This window comes from Martes martes (assembly GCF_963455335.1).
Source record: "Martes martes genome assembly, chromosome: 15".
Taxonomy (NCBI): domain Eukaryota; kingdom Metazoa; phylum Chordata; class Mammalia; order Carnivora; family Mustelidae; genus Martes; species Martes martes.
The window spans coordinates 38,290,755-38,314,766 of NC_137903.1; the positions used below are offsets into that span (position 1 = coordinate 38,290,755).

The 24,012-nt window shown below is 47.2% G+C and overlaps 1 protein-coding gene across 8 annotated transcripts in view; it reads right to left on the bottom strand.

The window, feature by feature from the left end:
* Positions 1–24,012, bottom strand: part of NVL (nuclear VCP like) — a 102,872-nt gene that overhangs the window by 66,863 nt on the left and 11,997 nt on the right. For 6 of the 8 annotated variants that reach the window (XR_013967972.1, XM_080823799.1, XM_080823800.1 and 3 more), the window contains 8 exons: positions 23,488–23,742; positions 21,594–21,723; positions 21,300–21,376; positions 20,669–20,803; positions 18,494–18,595; positions 16,560–16,677; positions 11,475–11,619; positions 263–527 (listed from right to left, as the gene is read on the bottom strand). Coding sequence is in view for 7 of the 8 variants with exons in the window: in XM_080823799.1 (XP_080679925.1) it covers positions 263–527; positions 11,475–11,619; positions 16,560–16,677; positions 18,494–18,595; positions 20,669–20,803; positions 21,300–21,376; positions 21,594–21,723; positions 23,488–23,742 (1,227 nt within the window). In the remaining variant the exon portion in view is untranslated. The remainder of the gene's footprint in view (positions 1–262; positions 528–11,474; positions 11,620–16,559; positions 16,678–18,493; positions 18,596–20,668; positions 20,804–21,299; positions 21,377–21,593; positions 21,724–23,487; positions 23,743–24,012) is intronic. The other 2 variants (XM_080823804.1, XM_080823801.1) reach the window with 1 other exon arrangement.

The window sequence follows — 24,012 nt, forward strand, 5'->3', positions numbered from 1 at the left end:
GACCTGAGCCAAAGGCAGAGGCTTTAACCCACCGAGCCACCCAGGCGCCCCCCCTTGCTCCACAATTTTATAATCCATGTTGTAAAAGGATCTTACTCAGGATCAGCTAAAAACGTAAAATAACTTGTACGTTGGAAACCAGAGGCATTCTGGGTTTAACTGATCATCATGCAGTAGATAAAATGCCAATAAAACCAAAAATCATACACCTCAAATCCATGGACGCCTGCTACATGGCTGACATCAGGACAGGGGAAGGTACCTGCACAGAACACGCCGGTGGTTCAGGAGTGGGCTCGGCTCCCATCGGGTCTTCCTGGCCTCGTCCAGGGGGCGAACCTGCAGTCTCGGGATCCATGGTCTGCTGCTCCTGCCATGCCATCAGGACCCTGCTGACCGCGCCCATGGCCGCCTCTCGGCACAGCGCCATCAGGTCAGCACCAACGAAGCCTGGCGTCAGGTGTGCTAAGTGACAAAAAGGGAAACTTTCCGGAAGTCTAAGTTTTCTGCACAAAGTTCGAAGTATTCTGTAGAGAAGACAAGGGCAAAAAGAAATTCAGGTTCCTGGGGCACCTGGGTGGCTCGGTGGGTTGGGCCTCTGCCTTCGGCTTAGGTCATGATCTTGGGGTCCTGGGATTGGGCCCCTCAACGGGCTCTCTGCTCAGTGGGGAACCTCTCTCTGCCTGCTGTTCTGCCTACTTACGATCTCTGTCAAATGAATAAATAAAATATTTTTTAAAAAAATTCGGACTCCTGACGAACCAGTCAAAACAAGTCACTATTGGGGCACCTGGGTGACTTAGTCATTAAGCATCTGCCTTCAGCTCAGGTCATGATCCCAGGGTCCTGGAATTAAGCCCCACTTCGGGCTCCCTGCTCAGCGGGAAGCCTGCTTCTCCCTCTCCCACTCCCTCAGCTTATGTTCCCTCTCTCACTGTGTCTCTCATTGTCAAATAAGTAAATAAAATTCTTAAAAAACAAAATGAGGGGCGCCTGGGTGGCTCAGTGGGTTAAGCCTCTGCCTTCGGCTCAGGTCGTGATCCCAGCATCCTGGGATCGAGCCCCGCATGGGGCTCTGCTCAGCAGGGAGCCTGCTTCCTCCTCTCTATCTCTGTCTGCCTCTCTGCCTACTTGTGATCTCTATCTGTCAAATAAATAAATAAAATTTAAAAAACAAACAAAACAAAACAAAACAAAATGAAACAACTTACTGTTTATTTGAAGTAAATTCTGCTTTGAGAGCAGATTAAATGGACATCTTCCAGAAATAAAAGCCACCAAACTCAAGTAAACCATCAGTTCTATTCATCACAAAAAGCTAGACTGCTGCCCACCTTAACCCCTAGCTTCATGTTAGGACAGTTACTTCCCCCAACTTTACCGTATTGCATGGGAGAGAAAGCCCGCTCGCTGGAAGCACCACCAGGTAGGGCCAGAGAATGTGGGTCTCAGGTAATGGCCATCAAAGGAGGACCTCAGCCAGTTTTTAGTAAGAGCTTGTGAAGAAACAAACCAGCCGGGAGTTCTGCAGCCGGCCCTGCTGCTCCCTCCCTGGGCCCATTGCTGCCCTGTGCACTTGGGTTTTGTCGCTTGTTAGCTATGGATCATAGTAGCACTCGCTCGCAGGGGGGTCAGCATGAACATGTGCTGAATCCTCCGAACAATGGCTGAGCTACAATGAGTGCCCAAGTGTTAGTAGTTATGATTCACATATTGTGATATTACGGATAACTTGGACAGGGAAATGCAGTCTGGAATTTTCAAAGTTGTAAGGCAGAGGAGCATTGATGGAGAATAAGTTCCAGAAAAGTCCCTTGAGGTCATGTAAGTGAACAGAAAAGCAGCAGATAAACATTACTAACCAACGAAAAATCACTCAGACACTCTACACAACAGAAAGCAAAAAAAGCTTCCACTGTAAAATCGTTTTCATGAGAACACTAAGATACTCAGAGTGTTAGAAGAAACTGCTAACATAAAATAAGTATCATCCTTTTTTCAGTTACAACTTATATTTCTGAAAAAAAATGTAGTTATTTCCAGTCACCATACTCTGGAAACTCCAGAGGAGGAGAAAAGACCCAGGAAGAGATTTCCAGTTTCAAGATGGCAGAGTGACCACTGCAGCAAGAGTCCTCTGACTGGAAAAATAACAAGAATCGGAAGCATGAAATCCATAGCCCACAGAACCAGGAGGCCGTATGGACTCTTACCGCCCAGACCCCGGCCCATTCTGGAAGGGAGCCACAGAATGGGAAACAAGAGGTTCAGTCTTTATTTGTATGAGGTCTTTCAAAAGCCATCAACGTTGGTCTCCAGCTACAGGCTCCAGCAGAGCTCCATGTAGAGAGAGGTATTTATGCCGCTAGGACACCAAAGGGACGGGTGTTTAGAGGGTTCTGATGTGTACATGTCTTACTACCTGAGAAAGGCACCCCGTCACGGGTTTCTGCATCAGCTCTAGCTGATGCCTTAAGGCCGATAAACCCCCAGAAAAGATTCAAATATTAGGGGTTCCCGGAATAAATGATCTAGGTTTAATGTCATATTTGCCTATAAACAGGATGAATTTTAACTTATTTTTAAAAAATACACATTTTTGAAGTTTTAGATGTACAGAATTATTGCAAAGACAGAACAGAGTTCCATATACCCCACACTGCTATCCTACTACTACCAGTAATCTTGAGGATTACTGGCCCAGAATTTTGTAGAGGACCCCTCGGCGGCATTAGTCTGATATTTTTATGGTGACCAGACTAAGTTAATGTATTTTCGGGAAGAAGAGCACAGAGGTGGAGTGTCATCCACACCCCTCCCCACTGGGATGTGAATCCTGAGCAGCAGCCTGGATGCCATATTTGGCAGGGTCTCTGCCATGAGGTTAGCCTTTCCCTCTTCCACACTGTACTACGCCCAGCTCCCATTTGAGGTGCAGGGAGTCAGACTCCACTCCTTCGCAGTACATCCAAAGAAATCATCTGGAATTCTGCACCAGAGGCTTGCCTTTTATTTCTTTATTCAGTCATTTATTTTTATCAGCACAGGCCAAGTGAACAGCCATTTATGAAGGAATGAAGTGGGTGGAGAATGATAAATGACTTAGGAGAGGGGACACAGTCAGATTGACCTTCCTCAGAGAGGTGTACTAATGAGTAGGGGGGAGATTTGTGTGGCGAGCCCGAGAGAGCAGGAACTGGAGGCACCCAAGGGCTGGGCGGCAGAAACGGGGGCCATAGCGGAGAACCAAACCAGCAAGTTCTGGACAGCCCACGTGAGAAGCACTAAGACCCCATACCATGTGCATGCCCTCACCCAGCAGGATCCCCGGACTGTGCTCTCCACTGAGCCTGAAGCAGGAGAGGAGAGGTCTGGTGTACGGACGACCACAAGCCCCATCCACCAGGAAAACGGGGTGTGCAATCCCTCACTCCTTCTCCTGCCCGTGTCAGGAGTCCAGCAGCTACAACCACAAGACCTGCAGCCCACGGTGCTGCCTCAATGTCTGTTTCTGAAAAAACCTGAAGCGGCTCAACAAAAAAGCATCTACGGAAATGGACATGTGGCATTATCTAGCTAAAATGATAGCTGGCCACCTGACTGCTTTATACTGATACTCAGGCTTCAACAAAACTGCTACCACTTGGGCACCTAGGTGACTCAGTTGGTTGGGCAACTGCCTTCGGCTCAGGTCATGATCCTAGAGTCCCAGGATCAAGTCCTGCATTGGGCTCCTTGCTTGGCAGGGTCTGCTTCTCCCTCTGATCCTCCCCTGTCTCATTCTGGCTCTCTCTCTCATTCTCTCTCAAATAAATAAATAAAATCTTAAAAACAAACAAACAAAAAACAAAAAACCTCCCATCACAGGTGTCCCATCAACCTCACTCTTAGAACAGAATGGTCGGCCCCAGTCTGCCATTCGAACAAAGCACCCACAGGAAATGATACTAATCGATCACTGGTCAGGACTCCCAACACAGCAGGTACAGTTGCTCGGACTTTACCCATGTGTCTCACTGCCTCTCACTGTGATATAAGGCACAGGACAGACCAAAACACACAGGCACACACATACACAGATGCCTGGAGGAAACAGAGAACATGAAAAAGTTGCAAGAGGGTTAGCAAATGAAAAAAATGCAATTATGAATTCCAGAAAAGTTAAAATGGTAAAGAAAGGTTGTATGATGGGGCACCTGAGTGGCTCAGTGGGTTAAGCCTCTGCCTTCGGCTCAGGTCATGATCCCAGGGTTCTGGGATCCAGCCCCGCATCGGGCTCTCTGCTCAGCGGGGAGACTGCTTCCTCCTCTCTCTCTGCCTGCCTCTGCCTACTCGTGATCTCTGTCAAATAAATAAATAAAATCTTAAAAAAAAAAAAAAGGTTGTATGATCCTGATATAGGACTTAGGTAAGCAGGGAATAATATTTATACAGAGGAGAAATGAAAATGCTAAATACAGTTATACACAGAATTTGTAACGCAATTACACACGTCAAACCTGTGGCTATGATTTGGATATCAGGTACATTAAAGAATTATTTGTGATGTTTATAACACCACTGCATGGAAGTTAAATAAAAAGTCTTTATCTGGGGCGCCTGGGTGGCTCAGTGGGTTAAAGCCTCTGCCTTCGGCTCGGGTCATGATCCCAGGGTGCTGGGATCGAGCCCCGCATCGGGCTCTCTGCTCGGCAGGGAGCCTGCTTCTCCCTCTCTCTCTGCCTGCCTCTCTGCCTACTTGTGATCTCTGTCTGTGAAATAAATAAATAAAATCTTAAAAAAAAAAGTCTTTATCCATGGGACACTGAAGTATTTACATATGGAACGACACACTGCCTGGATTTTGCTTTTAAGTGGGGGCTAGATAGAACAAGACTGAATTGATCATAACGTGAGAAGACATAGGGTTCTGCCTTCAGCTCGGGTCATGATCCCAGAGTCCTGGGATCAAGCCCCACATCAGGCTCTCTGCTCAGCAGGGAGCCTGCTTCCTCCTCTCTCTGCCTGCCCCTCTCTCTGCCTGCCCCTCTTCCTACTTGCGATCTCTATCTGTCAAATAAATAAATAAAATCTTTAAAAAAAAAAAAAAAAAAGACCGTCTGTTAAGTTCTTGAGCCTCCTCTCACTGGGAGGTGGGCACTCTGGCCCCTCTCCCCGAGTCTGGGCTTAGCCCTGTGGCTGTTCAACAGCACAGGGCAATGGAACGTAGGCTATGGAACTGTCCAGCAAGAATCCTACCACCCCGAGTCCTCCTGGCTCCAAGGAAGCCCACAGGGTTCCATGATGGGTGCCACACGGACAGGGGAGGAGGGGACAGACACACAGACAGGTAGCAGGTGCACTGATAAGCTCAACCCTGTGGCTTGGAGCTCCAGCTACCATCTCTGCAACCACACGACATCCTGAGACAGAACCTAAATTCTTTACCCATGGGACTTGTGAGAGACAATAAAATGACTGTTGAAAGCCACGAAATTTTGCAGTGGTTTGTTCTGCAGCAACAGAAACTGAACAGTTCTACTAGACTGTTTCGTGTACACTAGAATTTTCTGTAACAAAATGCTTTTTTTTTTTTAAAGATTTTATTTATTTATTTGACACAGAGAGAGAGCACAAGTAGGCAGAGAGGCAGGCAGAGTGAGAGGGAGAAACAGGCTCCCTGCCGAGCAGAGAGCCCGATGCGGGGCTCGATCCCAGGACCCTGAGATCATGACCCGAGCCGAAGGCAGAGGCTTAACCCACTGAGCCACCCAGGCGCCCCACAAAATGCTTTTAAAGTCCAGGAAAACATCAACAGCTACCTTAGGATTCCTACATGTTGGAGGTTGTGCTAGGTACGTTAATGCAGTCCTTACAAGAAGCCTTTCGAAGTTAAGGTCCCATTATCGTCTTACAGATAAAATGAGGCACTGTTACCATTTTTCCTTTCTTACAAGTAAACAAACGAAAGCTAGAAAACGTCAGCTCTCCAGGGAAAGGTACAGGGACACACGGCAGAGCTGTCTCAACCTCCGAGATCACATGCTCGAGTCCCTCGCACTCAGTCCCCCGTCTCCCCTGAATCTGCTCTGGACCTCAACAGATCCCTGAACCCACCCCTCCTCAGTAGGTGCTCCTCTTTCTACAACTTAGACCCCAGGGCCTCTATTTCCTCTCTTAAATTCTAAATCTCGGCTCCCTCCTAGCCTGTACCTAGACTGGGGAGCACTATTGGGGAGGAAAAAACTCCAAGACCAGGCTTAGGTACCACTCTACACCCCAATCCTAAACACCACCAAAAAATCCCATTATCCTAGCTGGCTCATTTCGAATCATCCAAGAACATAACTGCAGGCCTTCACCCTCCTTCAGCCTCTACAGGTCACCTGCCTGACTTTCATCAGATGATCTCACTGCTGGATTCATGGAGAAAACACCATTTTCCAAGTACCACAGCGACAAGCTCCATGGCCTGCACCCCCCTTCCCTCTGCAACTGCTCCAATGGAAGAGCCCTTGCGCCCCAGCCAGCACCTCCCCGGGCTCCCATTCCCCATTCCTCCTACCTGCTCCTTTCCAGAGCATTCCAAGGTACTCTGGTTTCTCCTATCCTACCCTCAACACCCCAATACCCCTCGCATGGCCACTACCTCCCTATCCCCCTTCACGTCCACACCTCCCTTTGTGGAATCGTGGAAGTCTGCTCACTTACTCCTTCTCTTTCCACCACTCACTTAACCACTCAACCAGGATGCTGCCTGATCAGCCTAATCACGAGCTCTCAGCTAGCTCATTTGAGCTAGGTGCTCAATTCCAACAACGGTGCTCCAGCTCTGCCCTCCTGAGCTCTCATTAGTCCCTCCTGCAGGGAGCACTCACATCTCCTCACTCCCATGATGCACATTCTCCTCTCTCCAGCACTCCAGCGGCTCCCTCTGGACCCTAACCCTGTCCCAGGACCTCCGACCTCTGGTCTTCGCACTCTGGCTAATCTGCTCTACTCAGAACTTCAGCTGCCTTCAGTATGCTGATAATTCCCCAATTTGTACCTCCTCAGAGCTCCTGACTCATCCAGTTGCCAAGCTGACATCTCTACTTGGACAGCCTGCAAGCACGTCTAGCCCAGCTGCCCGGATCAGCTCCAGCTCTCCCCAAATCCTCCTCTAACACCTGCTTATCTCCACTACTTCTTACCCCTCAGAGAAAACCACAGCAACCTGGGAATATTCCCTCCTGCTCAATCACAGCCCCCACCTTCCACGCATTCCTTCTGCCAAGAAATGCAACACACTGGCGCTACTTGCTAAATGTCTGATTGTCGCAGCTGTGCCCCATCCACACTCCAACCACCAAGCACCCCCCCAGCTGTGCCCCATCCATGCTCTCCCCCCAGGAAGCCCCCCCCCCGCCAAGCAGTGCCCCATCCATGCTCTGATCACCAGGCAACCCCCGGCTGCACCCAATCTACACTCCCCCTACCAGACAACCCCCCAGCTGTGCCGTATCCACGCTCCCCACACCAGGCAATGCCCTCCCCCTAGCTGTGCTCTATCCATGCTCCAGTTATCTTGACCTACCCTCCCAACTCCTTAAGCCCAATGCCATCTCATCTGGATATTACAACAGGCCCCTCCCTGGGCCACCAGAACCCATTCTCACTCTTCTTTCATTCATTCTTCACATTGTAGCTACAGTGATCTTTTCAAAATAAAAAATCTCTTTCCATCACTGTCCTACATAATTGAACTGCTTTAATTCCTTCTCACCACTCACAGAGAAATCCAAAATCTTTAACAAGGGTATGTGAAGTGCCTTCTGCATTCCTTGACAGCCTTTCTACACCTTATCTTTTCTACAGTCTCAGTGTTCTTCCAGGTCCCTGGACTCTCTGAGTTCAGTCACCTCAGGGCATACCTGGAATAATCTATTGTCACGTGATCTGTTCATCGCTATTATCCTTAACGTCTCAGCTTCCTCGGAGAAGCCTTTAAGAACCCCCAGACCGGGGGCACCTGGGTGGCTCAGTGGGTTAAGCCTCTGCCTTCGGCTCAGGTCATGATCCCAGGGTCCTGGGATCAAGCCCCACATCGGGCTCTCTGCTCCGCGGGGAGTCTGCTTCCCCCTCTCTCTGCCTGTCTCTCTGCCTACTTGTGATCTGTCTGTCAAATAAATAAATAAAATCTTTAAAAAAAAAAAAAAAAAAGAACCCCCAGACCGGCATGCTTTGCTTGATACATCGTCCCTGTTTTTTCCTTTTTATACACATTGTTCTTCTAATCACTCACACTAGTGACTGAAATGCCAACCACTCTGCCTCCCTCCTTTGTACACAAAAGGTGCTTAAGTATTTCCTCAATTAATGACCTTCTAAGAACTAGTGATACAAACACTGACATACCTCAATTCTATTTATATATTTTCCCCACCTTAGAATTTAAGGCATTAGCACCTGCATATGATAATATAACTGATTTGTTTTTGCACTCAGAGCTAGGCACAAATATAAAAATAAGAAAACTGCATTCTGCCTTTGTCGAAGACTCAAATCAGAAATACTCTTTCTTGGGACACCTGGCTGGCTCAGTCGGTGGAGCGTCAGACTCTTGATCTCAGGGTTTTGAGTTTGAGCCCCACGAAGGGTGTAGAGATTGCTAAAAAATAATAAAATCTTAGGAGAGCCTGGGTGGCTCATTCAGTTGAGCGTTTGACTTTTTTTTTTTTAATTTCTTTTTTAGATTTTATTTGTTTATTTGACAGAGATCACAAGCAGGCAGAGGCAGGCAGAGAGAGAGGAAGGGAAGCAGGCTCCCTGCTGAGCAGAGAGCCCGATGTGGGGCTCGATCTCAGAACCCTGGGATCACGACCTGAGCTGAAGGCAGAGGCTTTAACCCACTGTGCCACCCAGGTGCCCGCGTTTGACTCTTGATTTCAGTTCAGCTCATGATCTCAGGGTCGTGGTCTCTATCTCTCTCTCCAATCAATCAATCTTTAAGTACTAATAATGATGATAAAATCTCAGGAAAAAAAAAGAAATACTCTTTCGTAGGAGAAGTAATGGGTGTGTAACGGGCACTGAACGTTAATTTTCCACAATGAAATTGCAAGATGCAAAGTTCTAGAAATTTGCTACAAACTGGATCAAGTTAATATTACTAAACTGTACTGTTAAAACTAGTTAAGATGGTAAATTTTATGTTTTTTTTTCACCAGAATAAAAACGGTATTTCTAGGGGCACCTGGGTGGCTCAGTGGGTTAAGCCTCTCCCTTCGGCTCAGGTCATGATCTCAGGGTCCTGGGATCGAGCCCCATGGGGCTCTCTGCTCCACAAGCAAGGAGCCTGCCTCTCCATCTCTCTCTGCCTGCCTCTCTGCCTACTGATCTCTATCAAATGAATAAATAAAATCTTTAAAAAAATGATATTTCTAAATACACGGCCTTTTAAGAGTCTCACTCATGATTCTACTCAAGAGCTACCGTCTTTCAGGCTTTAAACCCCAGTCTCCCCAGCTGGCTTTAAGCACAGCCGACACTTAAGCCCGGGACTGAGCCAGAGCGCCCAGTCTACATGAAACACCGCCATGAACACCACGGCACTGACTAGGAGTCTACAGTGGAGTTTGGACAAACTAACAAAGGTAGCCATAGTTATTGCAGATACCAGAAATGTCAGGTTTCCATTTATTAAGTGGACAAGAAAAAGGCAACTTTACAGGAGGAAACACTGACAAACTTCCTAACGGAGTGATCGGACCTAACACGACCAATGATGACACGAAGTGACGCTGTGAGCCTCCTGACATGATGCTGAGAACACCTCACTGCCCAGGCAGTATTCCTGCCCAAAGCGTCTAACCTGAATGTCATCAGGAGGAAATAATTGGGAATGTTCAAATTTTGCAGCACCCAGAAAACGCCAATGTCATGAAAACGCTTCCTCCCCGAGGAGGCAGACTCAGCCGGGCTTGATCCCGGAGTGGAGTCTAGATCAAACACAAACAACTAAAAAGGGACATCCTTGGGGCAACTGGAAAATCAGAATGGATTATACAGTGAGTTATTATCATTGTGTCAATATCAAACTTCCTGGAATGATATGAAATGGTGTGACACAGAATGACAGTCCCATTGGAGAAGAACTTAGAGCTGAAGTGTCATCATGTCTCCAACTATCCTTCAAATGGCTTGGCAAATTAAAAAAAAAAAGGTACACAAACAAATATACGTGTTTTCTCTCGAGGCTGAAGAGTGGACAGTTCTAGCTAGGGATGAATCCAGCTGAAGGGCATACAGACCCTAATCATACTATTCTTTCAACTTTTCTGTGGCTTCAAATTTTTCAAAATACAGCCATCAACGAAAGTGTTTAAGGACTCTGTTGAAAAGGGACACTGGGCAGAGAACAGACATTTTATCCAGCAGTGAAGATGGGCCCCACTGTGTCTAAGTCTCTATGTAGGTTGGGCCCTGGGCGAAACTAAGGCTTGAGGCAGAACACAGGCCTGACTTCTAGAACTCTTACTGGATTGGATGCGTCCTGAAAGCAAGGACTCGTACTTCTTTGCATTGGTCACCTCGTCCTCCACAGTGGTATGTGCACACACCACATGCTCAGCATGTTTGCCAAATAAGTAAGAACCACTGAAATCTTAAATATCACCATGCTGCGGGTTTAAACACGAGCAGATGAACCTGAACGCCTGAGTGACTATGGAAGACCACGTGTGTGGGAACGTAATCAGCATGTGCCTGACTGGGGCTACAGCTGCTGAGGAAGGACCTGGCCAACAATCTAAGGCTGAAGGATTGAGGAGCTAGGAAGGGGGGGGGGGTGCGTTTCTCCCCACCCTCTCTCCCACCCACATGCCTTATGAGCACCTCCTTGCCCTGCAACCCCTGAGCTTCCTGCCCTCCCGTGACAGTCCCCTCTCACTACACACCACTCTTCCCAAAAGCTGCTGGGGACCACAGAGCCAACATCAGTGTCACTAACCCGGAGCCAAAAGCCACGAGGAATCCGCTCCTACAGAAGACCTCTCTGCTAGATTCCTGCTCCCTGGCCTCACCGGTGCTTCCTGTGTGACCTTTGCTTACTGAGATGCTGCTGGAGCTTTCTTTGCTCCACAGACACTCACATCCCCACCACCCCCCAACTAGGACAGGCTGGTCTTCGAATGAACACACATGGCTTTCAGCTCTCTGGCTAACTTCTGTTGCAAAACCTGTGTCTTAAGCAGGTTAGCACAACAGGTGAGAGTGTGGTGCTCGATGTAACCTCCACATGGGACAGCGAGAACACCTCCACTCCACAGCTCCCCATGCTGTTCCTCCGCCGATCGCCCAACTAAGCGACATCAGCCATGGATTCCAAATCAATGTTACTGGCACAGAAATGAAGAGGGAAAGAAAAGGCTATGTGGTACTTCTCAGCCCTCGTTTCCAAACCATTCCATTCAGACAACACAGTGACGCATAAACTTCATCTTCCAAGAGCGTACCTTTCCCTGGAGGCTTCATCTGGGATCCCTAGGCATATCTCTCGGTCGAACCTTCCTGCACGTCTCAAAGCAGGGTCTAAAGCGTCCGGTCGGTTGGTGGCTCCAATGACGAGGACCCGGGCCGTTGTGGCCATGGTGTTCAGATCTGGTAAGAAGCAGACACAGGGTGAGCAGCGAATAAGATACCGGGGATGGCGGACAACGGCACTTCCGTAAGTCGCCTGAGTGCTTAGAGAGCAGTAAATGTTTTGACAGCAATATACATACAAAGCTGACATTTGCTAACTGTCTGTTACGTGGAAGACAAGAGGAGGATAAAAACACATTGTCCTCAAGCAGCTCACAGTGTATTGAGAAATCTACCGAACAAATCTTGTGACGCATGGTGACGGGTAGAAAATAGAGCGACCCAGTGAGACAATGGAAGACAGCACAGTTTCACAGAAGAGGCCACATTCAGGGAAGGAGGATATTCATAAGCAGACCCAACTGACTGAAGTTCTGCCTGAACAGAGTGTGTGAGTGACAGCAGACGCACAGGCACGCGTGCTGAACTCAGAGGGTGGCTGCCTTGCAGCGGGCAGTCTGGGCGAGAACGCACAGTGCAGGTCTCCAGACAGCTGTGTGGCATGGACACCTACGTGTGGGGGCAGGGGTCCACACTACAGTCTTTGGTTGCTCTGGCATCATCTAGAGACAGTTTCAGGAATGGCAGAGTGCACTGTCCAGCGCGTGTCCTTCGTGAGTGTTATTTCTCTCTCATTCTTCTCCACCAAGCCAGGGTGGACCAGCAGAGGTCTGACCTGAGGTCTGAGGTCACACTCCTCACAGGTAACAAGGCAGGAGGATGATAATTCAGTACCTTAATGGCTGAGTCATGAGGAATCTGTAGAATATTCCTTAGCCCACAGGAAGCCAGAGAAGGTTTTTCTGAGAAGGTGTGTGTGTTGGAAAGACAATTCTTAGAGAGGAAGAGAGCGGGGGAGAGCTCAATGTGATCTGATGGCAGCCATCAGGGGACAGAGGAGACAATGAGGCAGGAACACAGGGGAGAAGTGGGAAAGGCCCAGTTGCAGGGTGAGGCACTAAGTGATTCCCTGGGAAGGGCGTGAAGGGCGACGGCAGGAGGACAGAGAAGGGAAGCAGGTCTGGCCTGAGCGCACGGAGCATGCGGTATCCAGCAGGGGGAAGAGGAGTCCATGCTGATTAGAAATTGAGGTTACAGATAAGTTTTTGTTTGCTGAAGTGCTGCTCATCAGACAGCTAGGAAACGGGCAGAAGGCAGACGAGAAGGCCGAGTGGGAAGCCTTACAGACCACCTCTGTCTGAGGGACAGGGGACAGAGGCAGGCACGGCAGGGAACGGCTAAGGAGCAGCCAGACAACCAGGGCAAGGACAGAAAAGACAGCGCCCGTGCTCAAGCCATGTGTGCCAACAATGCCCAGGGCGAGGCAGTCGACAGGCACAAAGGCTCTCGAGAACCACTGTATGGATGCTTGCTGGGGGCTCACTGTGTGCCAGGTGCTAGGGTGTAGTCGGCCCCTCGGGCAACACCTGCCACCCCTGGAACAGGTAGTTTTTAGACAAGGAAACTAAAGAACAGAAGTTCGGACAGATGAGCACTGAAAGCCACCAAATGTGGCCAACAGAGGTCCCCCCACGACTGTCCCAGGAGTAGCCTCAGTAAAACATCAGGGACAGACATGTAGTGATGGGAGTGTAGTGTAGACTGCAAACACAAACCTGTACTTAACAGACAGCAACTACTCCTTTGACAGATTTTGGGTTGAGAAGAGAGGCACAAGGTGGTCAGTTTGAGTGAGACAGGAAAGCTCTTAAAAACTTTCTGAAAACTGGGGCACCTGGGTGGTTCAGAGGGTTAAGCCTCTGCCTTCAGCTCAGGTCATGGTCTCAGGGTCCTGGGATCAAGCCCCACATCAGGCTTTCTGCTCAGCAGGGAGCCTGCTTCCCCCTCTCTCTGCCTGTCTCTTTGCCTACTTGTGATTTCTTTCTCTGTGTCAAATAAATAAATAAAATCTTAAAAAAAAAAAAACTTTCTGAAAACTGCATAAAAGCTCAAGGAAGAGATTCACACTGTGAGAGTCACTGAACAAGCAAGAAAAACTTGAAGGAAATGAGATGGCACATTATAATCATGAGCAGCACACGTGCTTCCCACGAAGATGTGCCTACGTGGAGCGCCCCAGCACTGAGGCTGGCATGGTGCCAAAGCCACTCCCTGGCTGGTTACATGGGTCTAATGCCCACAGCTACGACAACGACCTAGGGCAGGAACTCCCTTCCTTCTTCCAGGTCGGGTCACTCAGACACTGTGGTCTCAGGGATGCAAGCTAAGTGTATCAGGGGTCAGTAACAGAACTCAATGAGAACAGTTGTGGGAATCTGAAATCCTCAGTAATGAAAAATACCCTTCCACAGGTAATCAACAGGCAATAATGGAAACACGAATGTCAAAATGCTATTTTTTCCTGTTGCATGAAACATAAAAATCAGACCTCATAGAGGACTGGCCATCGCTTCTCGGCCTTTTGGCTAAGATCAAGTGTAGAGAGGACTGGCCACCCTCTCCTGCCAATAACTTCAAGATAAATCCCATTCTTCTCCCTTTTCACCAGTATGATGTGATCATGATAAACTGACATTATGTTAGCCACAAGTTTGAATTTTGGAATATTGTGGAAAAAGCAGTCTTACTCCTTCCCACGCAGAGTAAAACCTGTTTATGGGGCATCAGCTCTCCTAAACAAAGCACACATTTGCGGGTAGCCTATTAGCCGTACACGTGTATGTAGAATTCTGGAGCCTAGCCCAGGCTTTGCTGATGACCCACTGTATACACTGGGTCCTAGCTCCCCGTGCATCACTTTCCTCACGGACAAGATAATATTTTAAGATACTTTCCTTAACTATAACAAGCTCCTTAACTATAACATAAGCTTCCTTAACTATAACAAGCTTCCTTAACATATAAGCTTAACATATATGCTTCCTTAACATATAACCTTCCTTAACTATAACAAACTCCTAATAATTAAAATTATGCCTGAGTTTTAAGTTTTTTGAAATTAGGTAAAATTAGCTCTTATGTGGCCTCCTTATTACCTAATTCAAAACAATTTACTTAAAAGTTTTAAATTATTAAAATTCAAATTTGTAAACTCTGAATTAGTGTTTTATAAAATTCTCAAACTGCAGGGGAAAAACCACCACCTGGGACAGACTACTTGTGGCACGACTGTGTCCACCAAACTGTTGACTTCTTTCTCGACTCTGTTCACAGAGAAGACCCTAAAACACACACACAGAGACACACCGGAAACCCCAACTAACCCCAACTGTCAGTAAAGTTCTAGTAATGGGTAATCTGCTTAGGCCTGGTACTTGTTCCTTTCTTCTAGATTGTTAAATCCCTGAAATCAGAAAGCTTCTACCATCATGGGATAAGCATTGTGCCTCAGTATGCCTCCTGGGGTCTCTCTCCTTCTTAGGGAACCACCTATCTTATAAATGGTAACAATATACCTTTAATATAGTAATTCAGAACAGAGGCCTCAAAACATGGCAAGAAAATTTTACACGAAAATAAAACAGCAGACTAAGCAAACTGCAACCAGCACCACAAGGAGCCCCAAACCTGTACTACTTCAAAGTATCTTGTGTATGTAAACCCCATACTATTTCACGGTGGACAGGATCTAGTTCCAAAAGTGTATTTACCTTCCCTCCAAATTTCTATCTAAAAACAGTTTAACAAAACTGAAAAATAAGTTACAGACTGGGAGAAAGTAACTGTACTGTATTTTTTTTTTTAAAGATTTTATTTATTTATTTATTTGACAGACAGAAAGCACAAGCAGGCAGAGAGGCAGGCAGAGAGAAAGGAGGAAGCAGGCTCCCCACTGAGCAGAGAGCCCGATGCGGGGCTCGATCCCAGGACCCTGAGATCATGACCTGAGCCAAAGGCAGCGGCTTAACCCACTGAGCCACCCAGGCGCCCCATGTACTGTATTTAACAAAGAATTTACTTCCTTAACAAATTAAAATAAAGTACTCCTTCAAATCAATTTTAAAAAATTCAGTTACACAATAAGCACAGGATGAGAAAGGGATTGGGGTGATACAAAGAGCCAAGAAATACAGAAAAATGATCCACCTCTTGCAAAAACAGGGAAATGCAAAAGAACAAGGCAAGATCTCTATCATCACCACCAGCCTATCAAACATGAGAACATGGTGACAGTCGGGGTTGTGGAGGGAATGGACACAGGGCGTCTCAGAGGACGGGGAAGCGTACACTGCAAACCCTTGTGAAGGCAGTTTGCCAGTTCCTATAAAGCTGAAAGCATGTAACCTTTAACCATTACCTTAATTTTTAGTATTTACCCTCGAAAAGTATGTGTGCACCAAAAAGGGCCACTTAGATTCCCTACAGCTTCTGGTAAAGCAAAAAACAAAACAACTGAAACATCAATCAAAACGGGAATGCTTACATGCAATATAATAAATCCATCCTAAAGAATACCATGCAGGGGACGCCTGGGTGGCTCAGTTGGTTAAGCAGCTGCCTTCGGCTCAGGTCATGATCCCAATGTCCTGGGATCAAGTCCCACATCGGGCTCCTTGCTTGGCAGGAAGCCTGCTTCTCCCTCTGCCTCTGCCTATGCTCACTCACTCTCTCTCCCACTCTCTCTCTGACAAATAAATAAATAAAATTAAAAAAAAAAAAAAAAAGAATACCATGCAGGAGTTAAAAGGTGAATTTAAATGCATTAAAACAGCCACATTTCTCAGGAGCGTTAAGATACACACAGCAAGTCCTAGAACAATGTGAGTGGTGCAATCGCAGCACTGTACAAAGCAAAACAATGTTAGTATGCCCGTGTGTATGCATAAACACATTAAAATAACCATAAGTTGTACTCCAAAAAATTAACAATACAATCCTTTAGGAAAAGGATTTTTTACTCGGCGTTATTCCACCCAAATGCCTTATATCCTCATGTTACTCACACTATTAAAAGAACCCACAACGTATTATCTGAAAATGAATTATTTTAAACTGACCATCCATGCAGGTGAGGAGCTGGGCTACAATTCTTCGTTCCATGTCTTTTGAAGCAACTTCCCTCTTGGGGGTAATAGCGTCAATTTCATCAATAAAAAGGACACAGGGTGCATTTGACTAGAAATAAAAATATCACAGAAGACAATCACAAAGACATTCCCCACACTGCAGCAGTTTAGTATGTACTGTTTTAAAAAATTCTAGAGTTCTCAGGCCATTCAGCCAACGAGCAGCACTGAAGAAGGCAGGTCCCAGCATGATCATGTCTGCTTTGATATGACTTAAGTCGCTGCAGAGAGGACAATGAGAGACTGCACACAGGCTATCAAGCTTCCAACCCTCTCATCCACCCATGCTTTGCGGTGACCAAGTTACTGCAATTCCTTCGTCAGCAAGCCATATCTGCAATGCAATGAGGTACAACCCAGGAGGGAGCACAAGCCAAGCCAGAGAACCAGCAGTGGCCAGCTGTAAAGAACGCACTGAGGAAGGAAGGGAAGGGAGTCCCCAGTACTGCCATGTGGACGACCAGAACCTTCCCCGTATTCTTCAAAGCTCGGACTGGACAGAGTGGACAGAGGAGATTCTGACAGAAGCACCCGACTGCCTGGAGTAAAGCCACAGCCACGGGGAACAGAGCAGCAGCAAGGGGCTGGGGAGGGAGGGCGCGGGCCAGTGGCCAGTGAGGACGTGGTCAGGTTGGGGAGACGTTAAGGGTGATGGTCACACAACACGTGAGTGGATATAGTTATTAACACCACAGAACTGTACACTTAAAAATACTTAAAATGGCAATTTTAACATATTTTACCATAATAAAAACAAATAAAAAGAGAGGAGGATCGGTTAATATGAAAAATTTTAATAAAATGATCGAGAGATGCAATCTCCAGCATGCTCATTCCTAATTCTTCAGGGACACTGATCATGCTAAGGGTCAGACTCTCAGCCAGGCTAAGGCGTCTCAACACCATGGGGACCACAGCAACTAAAGAGAAGATCTGGCCAGCTCGCTTCCAATCCTCCCAATGACAACATTGGCCAAAGGGCAGCGAGGACTCTAGGGAGCACCCAAGTTAGTCAGCTCAGACAATGGTCTCGGGGGCTAGCACAACAGGATCTGCCCACGACGGGGAAACCCAGTGAGAAAAAGAGGAAGGAGGAGCAAGCGATGGTCATCTGAGTTCAGCCGGACAGAGGCACCAAGTGATCAGCTTGGACCATTTTATCCTCCAACCCACGCCCCCTAGTGCTCTGTTTCATTAGGTAACAGGGACCGGGAACGTTGGCCGACCATGATTTTTTTTTTTTTTTTAAGATTTTTAATTTATTTATTTGATAGAGATTACAAGTAGGCAGAGAGGCAGGCAGAGAGAGAGGAGGAAGCAGGCTTTCCGCCGAGTAGAGAGCCCGATGCGGGGCTCGATCCCAGGACCCCTGGACCATGACCTGAGCCCAAGGCAGAGACTTAACCCACTGAGCCACCCAGGTGCCCCCGACAACCATGTTTTAACAGCAGGAATTATAGCTGGGATAAAATCCAATCTATAATTTCTCTGGTAACAGGATTTTCTTTTCACTGGTTCAATGAGGCAAGTAGAGAAGAGTTTATCCTGGATTTCTATGGCTGCTTTTATAATGAGATAATCCTAAAGATGAACAATTTTCATACCGCTTACAAACTGTTTGCTAAACTTAACTTGGGGAAAGTGAACGTGAAAGGAAACAAGACCAGGATAATCTATTTTCAACACACAACCACTGGCTACGATAGCCTGAAACTCCTCACCAGTTACACTTATGCCTGACTTCACATTAAATAGGTGAATTTAGCCAACAGTCAGTACCCGTGAATAGTAGGAAGTATTTAGCCATCACGGGCTCTCGGTCGCAACCATGGGCGACCTGACAACCCAGCGTATGTCGGACTCACCACAGCCTGCTCAAACAGCTCCCTCAGCTTCTGCTCCGACTCCCCAGACACTCCGGACACAATCTCCGTGGCAGCTACCTTCAGAATTGGGAGGTCCAGTTCCTGGGTAGAAACACATGAAAGAATGATCACGTTGTCAGAATTTATCTTTCCTACCTGTTCCTTGTTCAGTCCCTCTCTCAAAATTTCCTGGTTTGAGTGCCCGATTTTCTGAACAACTTCATCTTTTTGTTTTGGGCTGATGAGAAACATTATTTAAAAATCTACAGTTGGGGTGCCCGGGTGGCTCAGTGGGTTAAGCCACTGCCTTCGGCCCAGGTCATGGTCTCGGGGTGCTGGGATCGAGCCCCACATAGGGCTCTCTGCTTGGCAAGGAGCCTGCTTCCCTTTCTCTCTGTGTGTACCTCTCTGCCTACTTATGATCTCTCTGTGTCAAATAAATAAAATCTTAAAAATAAATAAATAAATAAATAAAAATCTACAGTTTGCTCAAACACAGCACCTGGACACCTGCCACTTGTGTTCACTTTACTAAAGGCACTCTGCAACCCTGCTGTCACCTCTTCTGAGTAAAGGGACTTGACTCTCCAGAGACAGGGTCCCCCTGCTTAGAGCTGAGCCAGAAAGTTCCAGTTATTTATCTGCTGGAAAGGAGAAGCAGGGTCACGACACAGTTGTGTCCCACTAGCACAAATGGCTTGTCTCACCTGGCCTCTGGGGCAGGTGCCCGTTACCAGTCGGAGGACAGGCTCCTGACATGAAGGAGAGGCCAAGTGCAGCAGTGCCCCCCTCCCCCACAGCACACAATAACCAGCCTGACTGCACGTTCCTATTCGTTCTGCAAATCACTGCCTCAGCCATGGGCATCCCACAGAGATGCCACCCATGTGCTGTACCCCAAGTCTCCCATTCATGACCGCTGTTGACTGTGGACATTTACTTGTGTGATGGTGGCCTCACACAACCTCTCCTACGAGACCGGGGTTTGCTATATGCCTCACTATATTTCAATGTCTGCCACATGGTGGTCACAAAATAGTTTCCTCCAAACAGAGGAACAAATGAGGCAAATCCATCAGTTCTCCTGTACGAACGAGCTCCCTACGCAGAGTACTAACCTACTAGTCACAGGTGTAAATGCTATTCTTTAAACTGCAGTCACTCAGATGTTGTGCATTTTACCACCCAACACAGTTTCTGAAAAACCTGATGGGATGAAAGATTGCTACCTTTGTATTTTGCCACCTAAGATCACCATTTTAGAAATGCTATTTTCATATTAAAAAGTACAAGAACATAGGGCACCTGGCCGTCTCAGTTGATGGAGCGTTTGACTCTTGATCTCTTGATTATTTAAAAATTAAGAAAGAAAACCTAACAAAAAAAGTGTAGGAATATGACTCTGAATGGAAATTCTGAGTAAATTTAGCTCTGTGAAAAACAATACAATCCTTCATTTTCTTATTTACTGCTTTTAAGCAGCACTGGCTTAAAGGGAAAGAAAGTAGCCAAAACATAAATTGCGTGTTTAAAAAGAAGGCTGTTTACAGCCACATCACTTTGCTTCCCACCCAACCCTTGCCATCTAAGTAACTGGCTGCATTAAAGCACACAACAGCAGGAAAGAGGGAAAAATGGAAAGGAATCAGGGCGCCTGGGTGACTCAGTTGGTTAGATGTCTGCCTTCGGCTCAGGTCACAATCTCAGGGTCCTGGGATAGAGCCCCGCACCCAGCTCCCTGCTCAGCGGGGAGTCTCCCTATCCTTCTACCTGCCCCAGATGCCCCTACTTGTGCCCCTTCTCTATGTGTCAAATAAATAAATAAAATCTTTTTTTTTTTTAAAGATTTTATTTATTTATTTGACAGAGATCACAAGTAGGCAGAGAGGCAGGCAGAGAGAGAGCGAGAGGAGGAAGCAGGCTCTCTGCTAAGCAGAGAGCCCGATGCGGGGCTCGATCCCAGGACTCTGGGATCATGACCGGAGCCGAAGGCAGAGGCTTTAACCCACTGAGCCACCCAGGCGCCCCTAAATAAATAAAATCTTAAAAAAAAAAAAAAAAAAAAAAAAAAACCGGAGAGGGATCGATCCTCCAGAGAAGATGCTGTGTCTGGTTCAGATTGACTGAAGAGGAACAACAAGGACCAAAAGCCGCAGAGGTAAAGGCCAACCTCACCCCGGCAATGGCGTGCGCCAGCAAGGTCTTCCCGCAGCCCGGCGGCCCGTGCAGCAGGACTCCGCGCGGCGGGGTGGCGCCCAGGTGGCAGTACACCTCAGGGTGACGCATGTGGATGAGCATCTTGCAGACTTCCTGGCAGGGAACAGACAGGAAAGACGTCTTTCTCGGCCCAAGAGGACAGTGAACCCCATGGAAGCAATCGGCCTGTCCTCCCAACTAGCCTGAAGCTGAGGCTGCAGCCCGGCTCTGGTGCCTGGTGGAGGACCCTCTCCATGCACCCCGCTCCCAGCTGTCAGAGCACCCACCTCGCGGCATCACGGACATGACGCGTGGGAAGTGGAACAGAGCAGATGCTAAGTGAACAGTAATTGTCACTCCGACTTCTGTCACAACAGTACCACTCACAAAACACGTATCTTCCGTACACTGAAATTCCAGTCGTGGCGAAGTGGAAGGTACTACACTTCTTTACCCCTCAGCACCCTGAAGGTACAAGCCGGGTTTGCCCTTCTCCTCTCCCTAGACTCCTTTCCACCCCCAGTTCCTACCAGAAACAAAGACGCAGACTTTGTTGGAATAACAGATTGGCAATAAGCCCATCTCAGTAAAATTCTGCACTCGAACTAACCTTTAATGTCGTATCATTGCCTCCAACGTCTTCAAACTTCACCTTGGAGACCTGTAACTCTAGCTCCTTGGCTTTAGCTTGTACACAAAAGAGATGAAAAGATTAGTGATTCAGTAGTAACTCAGAATTCTACTGAATAATGTCTAAGGAAACCAAGGTCCATGGGACAGTGAAGATTTTTCTCACAGACATCGCTGCTCACGGCAGGTCCAGGCACAAGGGCTGGGACTGAGGACGCCACTCCCTGAGCCCACTGGTCAGCCCCCCACCCACCCCCCAGGACTCGCAGCTCACCTTTCCGCTTCAAGACAGCTTCTATTTCTCCATCTGCTTCCTGAAGGTCTTTCTTCCTTTTGCTTCCTTTGCTCTTCAGCCTACCTTTAATTTTTTCACTACTCTCCAGAAGAGAAACATCCTTGGAATCCTAGAAAGAAAAGAAGTTTCGATATACCCTGCTCGAAATCACAGCACCAGTATTTCTTTCTTTCCTTTTTTTTTTTTTTTAAAGATTTTATTTATTTATTTGATGGAGAGACAGCGAGAGGGAACACAAGCAGGGGGAGAGGCAGTGGGAGAAGCAGGTTTCCCGCTGAGCAGGGAGCCTGATGTGGGACTCAATTCCAGGACCCTGGCTCCCTGGGTGGAACTTAGAAAGGTTAAAAAAAAAAAAAAGGGTATCTACTTACACTGCTTACACTGTATATTTTCAGTGTACCATTTGGGCAGGCTCCCTCAAGTCATTACCCTAAGGTCAAAGTGAGCAACACGCTGATTTAGCACTAACTTCCCTTCCTCCAAGAACAACCAACTTTCTCTAACACATGCCCAAAGTACCTATTTTTTTTTTTAAAGATTTTATTTATTTGACAGAGAGAGATCGCAAGTAGGCAGAGAAGCAGGCAGAGAGAGAGGAGGAAGCAGGCTCCCTGCTGACCAGAGAGCCCGATGCGGGGCTCGATCCCAGGACCCTGAGACCATGACCTGAGCTGAAGGCAGAGGCCTTAACCCACTGAGCCACCCAGGCGCCCCCAAAGTACCTATTTTTTAACTTGCACTAGTAAATCCACCTTGGAAGGCTCATTAGGCACTAATTCAACAAAGTGACAACTACATGTCAGATGCATTTTTTTTTTGAGATTTTACTAATTTATTTTAGAGAGAATGAGACAGAGAGAGAGAGAGAGAGAGAGAGTGCATGCACACGTGTGCATGAGTAGGGGCAGGGGCAGAGAGAGAGAGAGACTCTCAAGCAGGCTCCACGCCCAGAGCAGAGCCCTATGCTGTGCTCGATCCCAGGACCCTGAGACACATGACCAGAACCAAAGTCAAGATTCAGACCTCGACTGACTGAGCCACCCAGGCGCCCCCATTAGCTGCATTTTAGCCAGGGAGACACTATTAAACAAGCCAAAGGTCCTATTCCCCTAAAGCTGATGTTCTAGTGAGGAAAGTCAAAGAAAAAACCCAACTAGAGAATTACTCAGTAAGTTTAAGTGGTCCTAAGTGCTTGACAAAAAGGAGATGAAGGAGAGTCAGAAAAATGGTATCCAACTACGGGCTATTTTACACATCAGAAAAGGACACTGACAAGATTACAGGGAAACAAGACATGAGTCACAGGAATCTGGGGCAGTTCCAGAGAGAAGCACAAGTGCAGAGGCCCCAGGTGAGCATGCATGGGGTGTTCAAGGCCACCGTGGCTGAGATGACTGAAGAGCCAGTAGGGCGGCCATGTGCACAGTTTTCCTGGCTACTGTAAGGCCTTGGATAAGACTGAACAAAGCCATTTTTAATACATGAATGGGAACAATCTGACTTGTAAAAACAACTGTGGGGTGCCTGGATGGCTCAGTCAGTTAAGTGTCTGCCTTCAGCTAAGGCATGATCTCGGGCTCCCTGCTCAGTGTGGAGTCTGCATCTCCCTCTCCCTCTGTGCTTTCCCTCTCAAATAAATAAAATCTTAAACAAACCAAATGATATCTGTGTATGGAGAATAAACTGGGGGGAGGTTATTTCAGTAGTGAAGGCTTAGACCTGGACAGAAACGGTGGCGACATGACCTCGTTCTCTGTATGCTTCCAAATCCCCATGCCCGTCAAGAAAAACAAGAATCTGCTGATGTTACATTCAGTGAAAAGGTGGTAATGTGTTCCAACTACTTAGGGCTAAAATTCCACTACAAAAATACCTCTATCTCATATCCTGGCTTCTTGTGATCACTCTTCTCATCTGTCAGGTCCATCTTTCCACCAGTTCTGTCGATAAACCACCCTCCCTCAGAACCTCTGGCCGGGGTCTTTAACGGGATGGAGCCTGTTCCCGAAGGTGTCCATGGGGTCGAACCAGTGGTTTCTCTGGGCTCCATCTCGGGAGTACTTGAAACAGAATCAGAATGTCCTTTCCGATATAAGGAGAGTAGGGAGCTGTTCATGTGATTTGCTGCCTGACAGAAACATGACATAAGCATGAATTACTTGAAGGTACTCATGGGAAGCTGGTACCTGTACATTCCACTACCCACCTTCTCTCACAGCATTTCAGCCAGAAAACACAGGGGTTCACAAAAAGATGCTTCCCAAACAAACATTTACTGTTCACAAATGATGTCCCCCCACTTCACCTCAAGTTAATGCACCAATTCATAAATGTTAAATAAAAAGTTAAATAAAATCAAGTAAGTAAACTCCCTTTTAAAAAATACAACAATGGGGGC